The sequence below is a fragment of the Dermacentor variabilis genome, chromosome 2 (genome assembly GCF_050947875.1).
Source record: "Dermacentor variabilis isolate Ectoservices chromosome 2, ASM5094787v1, whole genome shotgun sequence".
NCBI lineage: Eukaryota > Metazoa > Arthropoda > Arachnida > Ixodida > Ixodidae > Dermacentor > Dermacentor variabilis.
This window is the reverse complement of record NC_134569.1, coordinates 249,129,448-249,147,742: the sequence shown is the minus strand read 5'-3', so window position 1 is coordinate 249,147,742 and position 18,295 is coordinate 249,129,448. Positions and strand designations below refer to the sequence as shown.

General features: G+C 44.9%; 1 protein-coding gene across 2 annotated transcripts in view; it reads right to left on the bottom strand.

The window, feature by feature from the left end:
- Positions 1-18,295, bottom strand: part of Vps50 (vacuolar protein sorting 50) — a 178,999-nt gene that overhangs the window by 46,019 nt on the left and 114,685 nt on the right. Inside the window, exons 18-20 of one of the 2 annotated variants that reach the window (XM_075682820.1) lie at positions 16,968-17,059; positions 3,437-3,463; positions 2,689-2,790 (exon numbers count right to left, since the gene is read on the bottom strand). In XM_075682820.1, the coding sequence (XP_075538935.1) occupies positions 2,689-2,790; positions 3,437-3,463; positions 16,968-17,059 (221 nt within the window). The remainder of the gene's footprint in view (positions 1-2,688; positions 2,791-3,436; positions 3,464-16,967; positions 17,060-18,295) is intronic. The other variant, XM_075682821.1, reaches the window with a different exon arrangement.

The window sequence follows — 18,295 nt, the reverse complement described above, 5'->3', positions numbered from 1 at the left end:
AGTTATAAAGATGATTTGCTATATCGAGAACTTCATTATACTAAGTTCGTTATATTGAGGTTTAACTGTATTTGGTTAGTCATTCTGACAGTGCAGGAACTGTGTTGGATATCACTAAGCAGCGTTATATTTGCTGCATCTACAATACAGGTAGAGATGTACAAGTGGCATTTAATAAGCCTGACACAGAACTGGAAACTCAGTGAAAAAAAAACACATTTATATTTTTTCTACACAACCCCTTAAAATGCCAAAAAGCCTCAAACATTATAAACACTCCAACTCCTGGGAAAAAGAAAAAGAAAGAGAAAACCCTTCCTCTACTGAAAAATGGGGGTAAGTGAAGCTTGTCCTGCATGCACCTGACCTTCGTCACGGTTAAGTAACCCACAGGCAATGGTGCCGAATTGCTTCGGCCTCCCGCTCCCTCAGTTTGTGTTCTTCTTCTCATTGCTAGATTATAGTCCAATGATATCGGCGCCTCGGCGAGCGTTGTTAGATGCAGGGTGCATTGGAGCGTGTTGGCTGCATCTGGTTACGTCGGTGGCACCAGTGCATCGAACCATTAGTGGAACTATAGACGCCGTTGTTCTCACCATGACGTAACGTGTACTGCATTAACGCTACGTTGGACTATATTTAGGCTTTAACGGCTGGATTGGTGCCCAAACGGCGAGCGCTTTCACGGGCGAGTTCTCGCCGCCATTCGTTGAACGCTGCCAGTTTCTCTAGGAAACGCACAATGCATGGCCACCCCATCCGTTTTTTAAGACTGAATGGAGTTGAAACGAAGCCGGCACAGTGCGTGCGAAACCCTTGCCTGCCCTTGCCCTCCCCGGCAGAAACGAAATGGCTCTGATTGGCTGCGGAATCCTTGCTATTGACTCGCGCTCCGGCGCCGGCACAGCTGTCAACTCATCAATTGCCCTTTCCTGCAGCTGATCTGCCCTGGGATGGGTTTTTGCGTGGCCGCTCCACTACAACGTCGCTTGTGAGCCAATACAAGCTTTGCTTGGAAAATAATAGCAAGAAAGAAATTTTGATGGCAATTATGAAAATAGTGTTTGATGGCTCCTTTGAGTTAATTATTACTAAATCACCATCTTAAAATTTTTTTTTTTAGGTCACAAGGGGTACGATCATGAAAATGGGTCGTACGACTAACAACTTTCAATCTGCATTTGCATACAGAATCTTGTGCAAAGTAAGAGGTGTGGACCGGGGCACTGTCGGCAGGAGCAAAATGTTTTTGCTCAATTTGCAACACATATGCAATATGCAACACATGCATAAATTTGGCAAAATAAGTGCCGGTTATCATAGTTTTGAGTGATAGGCAACAAATAAGCATAACAGCTTCCTCATACCTTTCCAAAGTGTCTGCATGACTTTTCCTACTAACAATGTCTTCAGTTTTATGAGCAGATGAGAATAAACACTAAATAAGTTAAGGCTGATAACCTATTGCCACGCTTAAACAGATGTGCATGCCTCTTCACAGTCACATACTCACGGGAACTATGTGCGCGGGCACATAGTTCCCTTGCACATTTTCATATGCACATGAATATTTACCACCGTTGCTCTCTTTTTCATCAAAGGTTGGACCACTAAATGACACTTGATACTGTTCTTGGCTGCATTCATTACAAATCAGCAACGATCAAGAAGGATGAACTGAGAAAGGAAAACCACGATACCTGCAACTAAAGCCTGGAAGTACGATGCAATGTGCATTAAATATTGCAATGCCTCCAGTCTACTACATCATATTTAGGCTCAGAACTTATTGGATGCTCCTCACAGACAACATCTCATAAACATGTATTACGCAATGCCTATACTTTAGTGTATGTAAAAGATCTGCCACCATGGTCTTGATTGGTGCTGCCTAACACTACTGCAGCTACCTTACAGATACAAAGTACTGGTTAAATAAGATCCCCAAGTGTGCATGACTTTTCCTAACTAAACCTCTCATTCATTCCAACTCAAGTTTCACACACAGGTGACTGTTCGTAGTGGATGCATTTTGATATCATGTTCGAGTGCCTCCCTTCCCCATCTTTCCCAGAAAAAGACAAGTAAAAGTATGCGTCACCAAAGTCAATGCCAAGCAGAAAGAGTAATATTTCTAGGAACAGGACCATTGAACCATCTGCTAATGTAACGACAAACAAGGCAGGTGTTATGTTTAACCCTTAACTTGTGTTTTTGCCAACAAAATGACAGACAGCACAGCAAGTTCTACTACTGTAAATTCCACACTTCTTTATGGCATCACCAGAGATTATGAAAAGGGTAAGTAATGCTGCAACACACCTTCGTGGCAAGCATTTACTTTATGTGGTCAAAATGATGGCCAGTTTTTCAAACTATCGTCCGGACAACGGTGACAATTCTGATGGTTAGAGCCAGTGCTTCAATGAAGCATAAACAAACCTGGACACCGGCATCTGTGTGGCATTTGTGCCCCAGTGTGAAATCCCTGTACTTCTGGCATGCCTCTGGAGAAGACGGCCATGCCAGGCCATGAGCACAGACCGTTCCCTCCCCCTCCCAGGAGGGAGTGCTGCCAAGAAGCTACAGAGAGATGCCACTCTTTGCCAGCTTGAGTTTTATGCCTACGGCTTTGCTTTTTACGGAACGATGAATACAAAATGTTTTGCATTTCATTTTACAACTTGCCTCTACTTGGGCCCTCTCTGCTGATGCCTCTCTGCAGCTCCAGACTACTGCACCAGTGAAGCTACCCAAGAGACTTGAGTGCCATTTTCCAACACTGGCATTCTGTACATATGCACAACCATCCGAGAAAGTGTACAGGCATCACTGTAGCTTAATCAGTAGAGCACGACACACATCATGCACATGTAGAGACTTATGATTCAGCACCCACAAAGGCAGGCTGCCTTCCAATTTTATTTCAGCTTTCCGTCGAGGAGAGAAGGGATGGAGAGTCTGAGTTGCTTGCACATCTACAATGCACTTACAATATTTATAAGTCTTGCGGCAAACAAGCTAGTTAGAGCACACACACAGTGGACCCATACCATCACACATGGCATCCACAGCCAGTCGTGAAAACCCATGTCCCAATATGGACCATGGCAGCTTCCTTGCCATGTGAGTTGGCAAATTGCTATGCCTTTATTAAAACAGAAGCTTATGACGAGTTTAATCTAACATATAATAAATTACACATTTCAATAATACTGATAATGATAATAATAACGATAAAGTTACTTCCCCTATGCTTTGCTTTATTTCATTGTCTAGCGGGTTTATGTAAACCTTTGCTTATGGCTCGGCTAATTTGCACTATAAGCACAGTTCACAAAGCTTACAGTCAGTCTACAATATAAATTCTGGTGTGCTAGCAAAGCCACACAAGAAATACAAGTTGTTGCTTTGGAATATAATAAGCAGGGCTCACCATTTCCTTGGCAAAGAATATGTACACCTGAAAACAGCATAAGAAGCATTATTAACACAATAAATCAACCATAACTGAAAGAATGAAGTCTGTCTGACTGCAACAATAAGTAAGCTCCCATATTTACACGATCCTAATGCGTCCCCAAATCTAACAGACACCTAATTTTTGTAGCCTTAAGGGGCCCTGACACACTTTTTTTCACTACTAACCATAGAAGGCCTCACTATTAAAGAATGTCACTTCTCGAATCTCATGCCGGAAATTTTTTTTTAGATCTTTGAATTATCAATCCATCAGCTGCTTTTGTTGATGCTACATGACGGTATTGCGGAAGGAAGAGCAAGTGATTTCTTGCAGTTTTTGACATGAGGTTGTAAATTCCCTGCTTTATGCAGTGATGTAATACTTGGCTCCCATGTTCACAGCAGCCTCTACAAGAGTTCGGCAATGCTTCCTTACTATATTTAGAAAAGTGTTTCAGGGTCCTCTTAAGTGAACCTGAATGCCACATTCACCCAATGTAACATCACCAAATGCGGCCGTTTTATAAAAAGAAATAGCCCCATATTTGCAATCAGAAAAAAGGAGACGTGCAAAATTTATCTTCACAGAATGAAAACTTCACTTCACAGAATGAAAACACAAACTGGATGAAGGAACTCGGGGGAGTAAAGGAGGGGGGACAGAAAATTGCCAATGTAAAACTGAAACCGTGCTCATAGCATTGCCAACTGTTTATGTTCATAGCCACCAGCATCGTCATTGCCATCACAAGATCAAGGACAAGAACAAGTTTCTACACAGTTGTGCCTAGGTTTGAGATGGCAATGCCCTGGGTTTATTACGAAAGTGCAGTCAAAAGAGAAGTTACCTTACCTATTAAGCTAGTGTCAACAGACCTGCGTCACATGTTTTTGGCATATTGGAACCTTGCATTGAATTATGAAGAGTGGGACAACCGTTTTGCTAAAGTTGTAAAGTAATTCAAGAATAGCGGAATATAAAATGGACTGGACAGCACGTAGGACGACATGTTGTGGCCCAAAGTAATAAAAAGCTTACTGAATCAACATTTTTAGATTTCTTTCAGTTTGAAAGCTGCAGCTTGTGGAGTGTCGCTCTTCTGGTTCCTGCCACGCGATGGCGCTTGCCATGCTGTTTGAACGACCGGCGCAGTCCCTTCGCATTGTCGCCGCCACCTGATCGAAGTAGCGAGCTGAACTTTTTAAAGTGTGAACTTTACTCAAATATTCCGACTGCTTAGTCTCTACCACCTCAAAGAGAGGTCTGCGTGGAAGTGTGGAGGGTGCACCGAGTGCTGCGCTTGTGGTTGTTCAAGGTACACTGAAGAAATCGAGAGAAGCACACCGTTGGAAGCAAGCTCGCCTGCATAAGCTGATTGAATCCAGAATGCTCGAGTTACCTTCTGAAGCTGACTCACCCAAAGACAGTGACAGTGACCACATTTACTCCAAGGGAGAAGTGTATTATAGCGTCTAGTACTACTTTTCTTGACCACATTTACTCCCTTGGAGTAAATGTGGTCACTGTCACTGTCTTTGGGCGAGTCAGCTTCAGAAAGTAACTTCACATTTACTCCCTTGGAGTAAATGTGGTCACTGTCACTGTCTTTGGGTGAGTCAGCTTCAGAAGTTAACTCGAGCATTCTGGACTCGATCAGTTTCTGCAGGCGAGCTTACTTCCAACGGTGTGCTTCCAAATTTACTCATTATATCCCCAGTACATCCACATATATATAGATGGTTTGTGTCATAAAAATTCCTTCCAACCTATATACAGACGGTTTGTATCATAAATATTCCTTCCAAGTTGACTCATTATATCCCCAGTACATCCACGTATATACAGATGGTTTGCATCATAAAAATTCCTTCAAGATTTACTTATTATAGCCCCAGTACATCCACGTATATAAAGACAGTTTGTGTCATAAAAATTTGTTCCAAATTTACTCATTGTATAGTAAATTGACGGGGAAGAAGGCGAAGTGACGGTGAAGTGGCGGCAAAGAAGGCAGCAAAACTGTGATTAATGAAACTAGCCTTTTATTGGACGAACTTGTGCCTTCAAAAGCAGGCTACACTCAAAGAACAACAATAGCGGCGAACAAACTCGGCGATCGTCGAAAATCTGATTAGCGGGTCAAGCGCTTCGGCTTTTATACATCAGTCGTTGAATGTTCCAGAGTAATAGCTGGGACCCGCGTGTCTTCCACAAAATTCTACACTATTTGCGTCGTGAATACACACAATCAAATTACAAAAGGTTCGGTGACAGACAGCGAATGGAACCATCGATAACATTCCAGAAACATCCGATACATGCAGGCGTGTCCTGCGCTATGCAATAACATTTGTTAGGCGGTGAAACGTGGTCGCCCGATAAAGATGAAGTACACGTGTCAGTATCCCCAGTACAACCACGTATACACAGACAGTTCGTGCCATAAAAATTCCTCGGCTTCAGCATTCGTCATTCCACATTTGGCGCTAGAGCAAACATTTAAATTGTCCCGAGAGACATCTTTCACCGTGGCACAACTGTTTGCAATCCTGTGTGCTTTGCGTTTCATAACATCAGAAAAGAATTAGCAAAAATGAGTTATGTTTAGTGATTCGCAAGCCACTCTCACATTAATACAAAGCAATAAGAAAAATTCTTTGAACACTTTGGTATTGTATGAGATGCTCAAAGAACATACAAAAGCAAGTGCAATGAATCATGTAGCATGATCTTGAATTGTAGCACGAAGTGACATAGACAGAGACTAGAAGCAGAGAGGACGAGCACTAATTCAAGTTCATGTTACCGTACCAACTTGTACTTGGATAATAATCGAACTCGCGTAATGATTGCACCCCTGAATTTTGTCCTCAAAATTCTATTTCTTTTATTTCCCGTGTAATGATCGCAGCCCGAACTTGCCGCAGCAATATGTTGTGAGCCAAGTCTAGCTAATAGTGATCACGCTTACCATCTGTCGAATGCTATGTGAACGACTCTTGAAGACAAACCAAGCAGTCTGCACGCACCAAACATTCTTAAGTAGAAGCCTCATTACATTACTTTCATCCCTTTTCGCACTTCCATGACTAAAAAAAAGCTGCAACCAAACTCGCCTTTATTATGTGTAGGCTTTATAATGGTGTCAACAACAACAAAAAAGGAGCCTTTCGATTCTTCTCATCTACACTTGTGGGCACGCAAAAAATCGCGAGCGGCAACGATAGTAGCCACGTTTAGACTGATATGTTAAAAGTGTACCTTATTCCTACACCGACGCTTGTAACACAGCTAAGATATTCACCCACCCTTAGCGGAAACATGCCGTGTTAGGATAGTAGTGAAGACAGATGCCACAGTTTCTGCAGCATGCCAGCCATGTGTTTCTATGTCACTGGCAGCTAAGCGCACCCATCTGTTTCTGTCCCCTCAAAGTGGACATGGCTACGTTACTGCCGCAAACTTGCCGATATTAACGTTATTATTCATTACTGATATGGAACAAACTGTTTCAATGCCCGTAATGTACTCACGAAAAGAAAAAAAAATCGTGTTCGGTGCGTTCGACTCGCTCCGCCGGCCGCAATTTTTGTTTTGACGTCCCGAAGCAAACGCGGGATGAAAAAAATTTTTTTTTTCCTTTTCGCGGGAAATTTAACCCGCATAATGATCGCAACCCTGATTTTGCGTCAATTTTTCGGACAAAAAAGTGCGATCATTATGCGAGTAAATATGGTAATTGCATTTCAGTGGATACCCAGGCACTGCAATATTCCTGGTAATACTGCAGCGGACGCAGCTGCGAATCAGGTGCACAATAACGCAGAGACAATCAATCTTCCCCTTTTGCGAAGTGAAGTCTGTCTGCTCCCGAGACAGATTTCCTTTCATCTCGGCAAAACTACCTGGTTTGATCAGCAATCTAAGAACTCGGAGTTATACCTCATAGACCCATGTATGCACCTATCAATTCCAGAATATCTAAGAGAAAACAGAAAATTTGAAACATTGGTGCACTGCCTGTGGCTTGGAACTGCATTTACGAGACACTTCTCATACAGGATAAAACGTGTCTCTAGTCCGCAGTGTTCTTGTGGCCATCCAGACGAAGATGTATATCATCTCCTCCTCAAATGCACTAAGTACTACCCACAACAAAGGGTACTGCAGGCAAATTTGTTACTTCTCTACAGAAGACCCTTCACTCTAAAAAAGATACTTGGTCCATCGCCAACTATGGGCTTTCAGAAAAGAGCACGTCTTGCTTTGAAGAAGTTTTTCGAGGGCAACAACATTTTGGGGTTTCAGGTGATCCTAATAAGCTGAATGAGTGATATGGGCGTTGTTCTGGGTTAAAGATTGATTTATATGGTGATCGTGATTTCTACGCAGTGTGTGATTGTGTTCTGTGCTTGCAGTGTAATTACATTTTTGTGTGTTTGACTATTAAAAATATCTGTCTTTATATATGCAAATGTGTACTGAACTCATGCACAAAGCTTTGCGATTCATGTACTGTTAGACTGTATCGTTTTTATTTATCTGGTGTTCTACTGAGTACCATATTTTGTGTCATTATTCTCCCTTTTTGTGCATATTTGTTTCCTTTGCAAAGTGACAAGGATTAGCCGCTGCCACCGCAAAGGTGCCAACCTCTCCTAATATTCATTTCAATAATAAAAGAAAAATATGTGGTGCACAAATATTCCAAGAGCAGAATTTGCCCTTCCTGTATGGAAGATATCAGCTCTCCAGTGCCAGTTGTTGGCATTGACTTATACCTTACGCTGTACAAGAGCGTCAAGCAAGGGTGCCTGGAGCGTCTCACCAAAACCCATGCTACAGTTTACAAATACTGCAAACAAAGCAGTTTCTATTTCCTTAAGAGAAGGTCCCTTTTTGGGGGATATCTTTTGGGATGTGCTAGACGAGCTGGAATTGCTGAACCTTGCTTGACTTGGATGTGCAGAGCTCATGACTACTTTTACATGCCAGGTGTGGCATTTTGTCATTGTGACTTGCATGCATCTTTATGCGAGAAACCTAAATCGCCGGCCAGAAAACAGAGAAAAGGCCGCCATTACAAATAAAAAAGCTCTTCTGTAGCTATTCCCTCCATGCTTTTGACTAAGTTTGTCTTCATTTAATGGTTGTTTGTGTTGATTGAAATTACCATTCTAAAATTAACATGCAAAACCCTGCTCTGGTCTATACGGTGCTCCATGCGTCGGCAACAGAGTACGGAATTTCGTGACTGTGGTCTAGAAAGGGAACAGAACATAGCTAATTATAGTTTTCCTTATTGTTTTGTGCATTCTTCCAAATAAGTGTTACTGTAACAAACACTAAAACGTTTGAGGTAAACGTCCGAAGTGCATGCGATAAACAAAGTGGAAATTCAGGTTACCAGTAATGCGTTTCGCTTCTCGGATTCTGCCGAATTTACCCCGACGACCGTAGTTCCCGCCGTAGAACACCCGCCTCGCGTGCAAGAGGTCCGTGGTTCGAATCCCGGTGCCGACAATATTCCACCCGATTAAAAAAAAAATCCGTGTGTTGATAAAATTGCACAAACAGGCCTGGAGTGTGGCCTGATCCCGGTGACCAGAACCGGTAACGCACTCCCTCACCAGAGCAGGATTGGCCACCCTGGTGCAGTACTTGGTCAAAACCTCCTATATGAACACAACAATCAAACGCCGGCCCTCAGTCCCCAGCAGCTGTGAAGCAACTGACCACGGCGGCGGTCAACACTGCGACGCAGCAGAGGGTGCTAAGAATCACTGGCTCCAGACAGGCCGCCATTGGAATATGAACCTGGCAACGTTTAACGCTAGAACGTTATCTAGTGAGGAGAGTCTAGCAGTGCTATTGGAGGAATTAGAGGGCAGTAAATGGGATATAATCGGGCTCAGTGAAGTTAGCAGGCCAAAAGAAGCATATACAGTGCTAAAAAGCGGGCACTTACTGTGCTACCGGGGCTTAGCGGAGAGAAGAGAACTAGGAGTCGGATTCCTGATTAATAAGAATATAGCTGGTAACATACAGGAATTCTATAGCATTAACGAGAGGGTGGCAGGTCTTGTTGTTAAACTTAATAAGAGGTACAAAATGAAGATTGTACAGGTCTACGCCCCTACATCCAGTCATGATGACCAGGAAGTCGAAAGCTTCTATGAAGTCGTGGAATCGGCGATATGTAGAGTGAAAACTAAATACACTATACTAAAGGCCACTTTAATGCCAAGGTAGGCAAGAAGCAGGCTGGAGACAAGGTAGTGGGGGAATATGGCATAGGCACTAGGAATAGCAGGGGAGAGTTATTAGTAGAGTTTGCGGAACAGAATAATATGAGAATAATGAATACCTTCTTCCGCAAAGCGGGATAGCCGAATGTGGACGTGGAGGAGTCCGAACGACGAGACTAGAAATGAAATAGACTTCATACTCTGCGCTAACCCTGGCATCATACAAGATGTGGACGTGCTCAGCAAGGTGCGCTGCAGTGACCACAGGATGGTAAGAACTCGAATTAGCCTAGACCTGAGGAGGGAACGGAAGAAACTGGTACATAAGAAGCTGATCAATGAGTTAGCAGTAAGAGGGAAAATAGAGGAATTCCAGATCAAGCTACAGAACAGGTATTCGGCTTTAACTCAGGAAGAGGACCTTAGTGTTGAAGCAATGAACGACAATCTTGTGGGCATCACTAAGGAGTGTGCAATGGAAGTCGGTGGTAACTCCGTTAGACAGGGTACCAGTAAACTATCGCAGGAGACAAAAGATCTGATCAAGAAACGCCAATGTATGAAAGCCTCTAACCCTACAGCTAGAATAGAACTGGCAGAACTTTCGAAGTTAATCAACAAGCGTAAGACAGCTGACATAAGGAAGTATAATATGGATAGAATTGAACATGCTCTCAGGAATGGAGGAAGCCTAAAAACAGTGAAGAAGAAACTAGGAATTGGCAAGAATCGGATGTATGCGTTAAGAGACAAAGCCGGCAATATCATTACTAATATGGATGAGATAGTTCAAGTGGCTGAGGAGTTCTATAGAGATTTATACAGTACCAGTGGCACTCACGACGATACTGGAAGAGAAAATAGTCTAGAGGAATTCGAAATACCAAAGGTAACGCCGGAAGAAGTAAAGAAAGCCTTGGGAGATATGCAAAGGGGGCAGGCAGCTGGGGAGGATCAGGTAACAGAAGATTTGTTGAAGGATGGGGGGCAGATTGTTCTAGAGAAACTGGCCACCCTGTATACGCAATGCCTCATGACCTCGAGCGTACCGGAATCTTGGAAGAACGCTAACATAATCCTAATCCATAATAAAGGGGACGCCAAAGACTTGAAAAATCATAGACCGATCAGCTTACTGTCTGTTGCCTACAAACTATTTACTAAGGTAATCACAAATAGAATCAGGAACACCTTAGACTTCTGTCAAGCAAAGCACCAGGCAGGATTCCGTAAAGGCTACTCAACAATAGATCATATTCACACTATCAATCAGGTGATAGAGAAATGTGCAGAATATAACCAACCCTTATATATAGCTTGCATTGATTACGAGAAAGCGTTTGATTCTGTTGAAACCTCAGCAGTCATGGAGGCATTACGGAATCAGGGTGTAGACGAGCCGTATCTAAAAATACTGAAAGGTATCTATAGCGGCTCCACAGCCACCATAGTCCTCCATAAAGAAAGCAACAAAATCCCAATAAAGAAAGGCGTCAGGCAGGGAGATATGATCTCTCCAATGCTATTCGCAGCGTGTTTACAGGAGGTGTTCAGAGACCTGGATTGGGAAGAATTGGGGATAAAAGTTGTGGGGATGCGCGACTCTTGCGCGTCCCCTGATGTTTTTCCCGCATAGCGCGTCTCCTGTACTCCCGCTTCGCCGCGTGGCCTGCGTGACGCCTGCGCCGACCGATGTGGTTGAAGCGCAGTGCGAGAGATGGCGCGAGTGTTGCGCTGCTAACGCCGCCGACAGGCGAGGTTACCTGGGCGCCGAAGGGAAGGCGCTTGCGCTCTGGGGTTCGAGACAGCAAGCAGCACGCACGTGCCGTGCCGCGCGTGGAGCGACCCTCTTCCCCGGCGGGTCGGCGCGCGGCGTGGACATTCCGCGTGCGCGGCGACCGATGCTTCTGCGAAACCGCCTCGCGTGGCCGCCTTCGAACGCGCCACGATTCGCGTGACCATACACGCGAAGGACCAGGCGTTGGGATCCAGCATGGGGCGAACATATTCGCTCGCTTCCGGTCGCGGTGAGTCAGACTTCTAGATTTGTCGCGCGCCCATCGGCATGTTTTGTGGATAGCAACTCGGCTAGCAGGCACTGATCTATGAAATGTGCAATAAATGCCCTTGTGATTGTTTGCACTAGTGTGTACTGTCGTTCCTTTGTCCCAAGAGCACAGGAGGGCAGATCCCACATCTGGCGCCCAACGTGGGGCTCTTGGGACATCGGACGATAGATTTACCAGTTTGATTCGTTCGAGACCTTTGTTTGAACCGAAGCGTAGGCCTAGCGTGAATTTTGATCGCTAGCGTCGGCGGCGTGCTTTCTTGAGCGAGGTGATGGTGGCTGTAGTGTGTTTGAACATGTAAACATGCTAAGCCTTTCCGCAAGTGTTTTTTTTAATGAAATTCGTCAGTACGAGAGCCACGTGGTCTGCATCCTGGGAGAGCGAGGCTGAGCGCCCGCAGAGCAGTGGCAAGCCTGAAGCGAGTGAGTACGGAAGCCTCGTGGGTGGTCCGAATTTCTTATGTAAATAGCTTCTATCTCTTTGACTCGGATGAAGTCGCGGCTCTGGGAGCCGGTGGCCGCGGGCCACGGGTGCCACTATGGGCTGACTGGTATTGCGGCCTGGCACCGGGCGCTCCGACACCGTCTGGGGCGGTGGGCGCCGTCAACTCGGATGCTGGGTGCACCGAGCGGAGTAGGAACACCTCACAGAGCTGACGTCTCTTCGCGGCTGCCTGTTTTGCGCTCATTTTGGGTGTTGTTTTTGGATGCCGGTTGTTGTCAGGGTAGCGACGCTTTAGGCCTAAGGCTTTACGAAGCTGCCTGTCGCACGTGAAGGGACACAACCTGGTGGACCGTGGCGTTGAGGTGTTGCAAGTTGCTTCCCTCATTCTAGTTAGCCTCGCACGAATTGAAATTACTCGTTCGACTCAAGAAAGCGAGCTTCGTTCACGTGAACTTAGCATCTTAGTAGCTGCCCGATCTTTTGCTGGCCGAGTTGAACATCGTGCCACGTGGGCAATGCGCATGCATAATTCCTCTCCCTTGCACTACTTTAGTGTTTGCCGAGTGTGTTGAATGTACGCAGCGTGATTGGAGTCACCCCTGGCTTGCTGTCACCTGCACATCGTCTGCGCTGCTGCCCCGGACTACGATCGAGCCACCCCGGGCGATGGTGATGCTGTGGCCAGTTCGGCGCAGCGACTTCGGCGGCCTCCTGCATCCAGCTCACAACCCTCGGCGGCGGACAAAGGAGCCGGCGGTCACCGACAGCTGCGGCGGCTCTTGCCAGCAGGGCGCGTCGGCGCGAGCGACGCTCGTTCGTACCGACTACTGCGTCGTCGTCTCCGGAGTCCTGGCCTGGCATCGTGCCGTCGAGTCTGCAAAGCTGCCGCTGTGACCGGCGGACGCCAGCGGTGCACCCAAGGACAATGTCGGCTCGCATGCTATGGACAGCGTGGACATTTCTTCGGCGCGGCCATTGTTACATGTACTGCCTTGTCGCGAAGCACGCGTTGATGTGAGACCGAGTGACATGTTTCGCCGGAATATGTAGTGATTTAAGGTTGGGGGGATGTGGGGATGCGCGACTCTCGCGCGTCCCCTGATGTTTTTCCCGCATAGCGCGTCTCCTGTACTCCCGCTTCGCCGCGTGGCCTGCGTGACGCCTGCGCCGACCGATGTGGTTGAAGCGCAGTGCGAGAGATGGCGCGAGTGTTGCGCTGCTAACGCCGCCGACAGGCGAGGTTACCTGGGCGCCGAAGGGAAGGCGCTTGCGCTCTGGGGTTCGAGACAGCAAGCAGCACGGACGTGCCGTGCCGCGCGTGGAGCGACTCTCTTCCAAGGCGGGTCGGCGCGCGGCGTGGACATTCCGCGTGCGCGGCGACCGATGCTTCTGCGAAACCGCCTCGCGTGGCCGCCTTCGAACGCGCCACGATTCGCGTGACCATACACGCGAAGGACCAGGCGTTGGGATCCAGCATGGGGCTAACATATTCGCTCGCTTCCGGTCGCGGTGAGTCAGACTTCTAGATTTGTCGCGCGCCCATCGGCATGTTTTGTGGATAGCAACTCGGCTAGCAGGCACTGATCTATGAAAGGTGCAATAAATGCCCTTGTGATTGTTTGCACTACTGCGTTGTCGTTCCTTTGTCCCAAGAGCACGGGTGTGTGAGACCCCACAAAGTTAATGGAGAATACCTTAGTAACTTGCAATTTGCTGATGATGTTGCCTTGCTTAGTAACTCAGGGGACCAATTGCAATGCATGCTCACTGACCTGGAGAGGCAAAGCAGAAGAGTGGGTCTAAAAATTAATCTGCAGAAAACTAAAGTAATGTTTAACAGACTCGGAAGAGAACAGCAATTTACAATAGGCAGCGAGGCACTGGAAGTCGTAAGGGAATACATCTACTTAGGGCAGGTAGTGACTGCGGATCCAGATTATGACACGGAAATAATCAGAAGAATAAGAATGGGCTAGGGTGCGTTTGGCAGGCATTCTCAGATCATGAACAGCAGGTTGCCATTATCCCTCAAGAGAAAAGTGTATAATAGCTGTGTCTTACCAGTACTCACCTACGGGGCAGAAACCTGGAGACTTACGAAAAGGGTACTACTAAAATTGAGGACGACGCAACGAGCTATGGAAAGAAGAATGAAAGGTGTAACGTTAAGGGATAAGAAAAGAGCAGATTGGGTGAGGGAACAAACGTGATTTAATGACATCTTAGTTGAAATCAAGAAAAAGAAATGGGCATGGGCAGGACATTTAATGAGGAGGAAAGATAACCAATGGTCATTAAGGGTTACAAACTGGATCCCAAGGGAAGGGAAGCGTAGCAGGGGGCGGCAGAAAGTTAGGTGGGCGGATGAGATTAAGAAGTTCGCAGGGACAGCATGGCCACAATTAGTACATGACCGTGGTTGTTGGAGAAGTATGGGAGAGGCCTTTGCCCTGCAGTGGGCGTAACCAGGCTGATAATGATGATGATGATGATGATGAAGAAGAAAATAAACTATCAGTTCTTCCCGGCCTTGCATTAGGCTGCTCTTTATCTAACCCTCACCACTCAGGCTAAGCAGTTCCTTAACCATGAGACCGAAGTATCAACGTGACAGCTCAGAAAAGGCAGGCGGAGAAGGCTCTCGCAACTGCTGCTGGGCACGAGTGCTTCGGGCCGACAGCGACAGCTACACCGCGTGGTGAGTGGAAGCAGAAGGGCATCATTTTCTCGCGCGCGGCTCGGGAGAGCTTGCAAACTGAAAGAAATCTAGAAAAGTTGGTCTGAATGATGACGATGGTCATTAAGTGCAAATAAATTTACGTTCTGTGAAGGTAAATTCTACAGGTTTCAGATTTTTTCTGATTACGCGGTGCAAAGGCAGGGTACTAAATTTTTTTGGTTATAAAATTTGGTGCTTGTTAGATTTGGGTGCACACTGTTTTCTAAATTCGAACCCACAAAAATGGGTTGCACATTAGAGTCGAGTAAGCACTGCCAAATACAGCAGCAATGAATTAACTCGCCAAATAATTTTATAAATCTGGTGGCCTAATTTGATAAATCCGGTGGTGGAGGCGGAATTAGGAGAAATTGACTGTACTAGCTGGTTATTAAAATAGACCTTCACCAAAGCAAGGGACATGTTATGTTAACTTGACCTGTCCCTTCCTCTGGTAGATGAGTGAGCAAAGGTCCAGTAGAGCGAAAAAATGCACACAGAACATTCAGCTGGTCTAACTGCACTAGATGGTTGCCTGATATGTTTTATCCTATCTTCCATACCTCGCATAACAAAGAAAGATGTAGCAGTTTATTTAAATACCTGAATTTTCCAACTAGGAAACAATGCTTATTTTCTGTGGCTGCAAATAGCCGCACATACAAACTAGGCTGGTGGCTTCACAAAACTGTAATATTTTATTATTTGGGAGCATCAAAAACAACATGAACCATCTTGAAGTACTAGACTAAGGTGATGAATTACAGTGTAATGGTAAAAATTAAAGATGTGCCAGCAGAACCCAGTAAGAATTTGAATTTTTGCTATTATGGTAGCTTTGCTTTACAAACAAATGTATATACCACACATCGGCAATATATACACATATATTACATTTGTGTGTAACAGGCACAGGAAACTGTGCAGTCATAGAATGTCTAGGCATGGATAAAAACAAGTAAAAACAACCAGCAACAACACCATCACATTGCACTGACATAAATCTTTTTCCTGCTTTTTGTTTAACAAGCCAGCCACAAAATAATTTTGCACGCACACACTGTATCAGAAGTATATTTATATGTGGGCATTTCTTTCTGCGATAGACTACAAGAAAACTCGGCATCCACAACTGCAAAATCGCCATCACCTGCAGGGGGCATGCATGTGTGTGCATTTTAATACCTCTGCATTTCTTAAGTATGACTTACATGAGACAGGAATATTCATCGTAGCTTACTGTGATGCTGCAGTTATAACACAAACAACTTCTGTAATACTATATGTATGGCATTTTATATACCACTCACCGATTCAGCTTAACTTGTCTGTTCAATCAAATTTATTGGCATTCACCTACTGCTTATGCCACTGAAGGAACCCGGTCAACAGCGGCAACATAATTTTTATCATGGGCCAAAAGGCACAAACAGCAGCTTGGTAATCCAAGCACCTGTTTGTACCTTTTGACTAGCACTTATTAGTTATTAGTTCTCAGAACTATTAGCAACTATTAGTTCTCTTGCTAGAGGGTAGGTTGCTTTAGGGAAATGCTTTCAAATTTTAGTTGCGTAAACAAACGATTGAGTGGATTCATTTACCCCTCAAAAGAATATTCCTGGGTTCCCTTCAAGAATTCAAGGCCTCTATGTAAGCGCCATTACACAAAGAGCAATATATTTTTTTTCCTACACAATGTTGATGCTGATGTTTTCACCCTGTGTCTTATTTGTCATGGTGACCCACTGTGCCAAACATTGGCTGAGATGCAGAGCTCCTTACAGGCCACGAAACTGCACCCACTGTGTGAATTGATTGATTGACTGAGGTATCGATTTTGCTGGCAAAAGAACCAGCTATGGATTTAAGAGTGTTAACACAGTGAGTTAAAGCTCGTCGCGGGTTATACAGACAAAGAATTTTAATGATTATACATCACGTGGCTGTAAATGGGCCTAAAATCAGTCACTGTATAAGTGCATAAAATATTTTTTATGCATATTAAAAGTATGACAATGACTCACCGCATAGAGGTAGTAGTTGAACAGCTGCGACATGCACAGGAACACATCAAAGGCAATGGTGTTCAGTACATCCATCATCTTCATGTACTTCCCTGCACGTGACGTGGTGAATGCTCAGTAAAGGCATGAGAGAAAAGCCTGATAGTACTTTCCAGAATTCCCCATATCACACTGTCCTTAAGGGGAAGAGAGAAATTATTTTACCTGTATTAGCATAATTACCCTTCTATGCCACAGCAAAAACACCACTCTCACAGTGAGGAGAGGAGAGGCTTGGCAAGCAAGAAAAAGGAGCGGAAGTGGCGCCGACCACCTTGACGTTTCCACAGCAGCTCGCTATGAAGTAATCAGTGATGTTACTGGCCCATGCCATTACGGAGCAGCTTTCAGAGCAGCCAAAAATGCCTTTTGAAACAGTAAAGTATACTTTCGGAGTAGGTTTATGAAAGGAATTGCAAACTATATTATATGAAACTCTTACAGTGGGAGAGCCATGTGAAAGCAGTAAGTGGTCGATGGTTCATAACGTCAGTTCAAACACTAAAAATGTCACACCTCCTTCATCGCACTTCTCACTATAAACTGCAACGAAGCAGTGGTGTCTTAGCATGCGCTTAAAAAGTGACTAGGATAAGCATGGAAGCACTCGATCGGGTTGCGTACAGACTTCGAAGGCATTTTGAAAACCTTCAGCATGATCCCTTCACTAGAAATGTATCCTTTAAAATGGAGCACTCTGTGAAAGAAAGGTCTGTTGATAATACAGTGAGCCTAATGTAATAGACATACTCTCCTAATTTACCTTCTTAAACAGAAATGACAAGTATTCATTTTTGCATTGTTGTCGCGAGATCGTTATCTTGAGATTATACACATCTTCTAAACTTGCAATATCAGTGATTTTGATCAAAACTAAAGCTATCTATGCAAATACATATTGCTTGCATAAGTGGTTTATGGCTTTCTGGAATACATAATTTTGCAAACAAGTAGCGCAGGCAAATATTTCTTTATTATTTCATGATATATGGTATATATGTTAAAATTAAAAACTTGAGTGATCAATTTGGAGACAACTTCATTTTGTTTGATTCTTCAAGAATGCTTCCGTTCTGAGGTATTTATCTTCAAATGTGACATAGAGTGGGATAATTTTGCATTCATAGGTGGGAGTACATACACAGAGACCCCTCCCGCTTGACGAAGCTTATTGTGGGAGAATGCCAGAGCCAAGAGAAGGCAGTCGCACAGCTGTAATAAGCTCTATCGGGCTTCTTGGCTGGCATGCTGCATAATCACCTACATGTTGCCTGCCGATTTTTCAGATT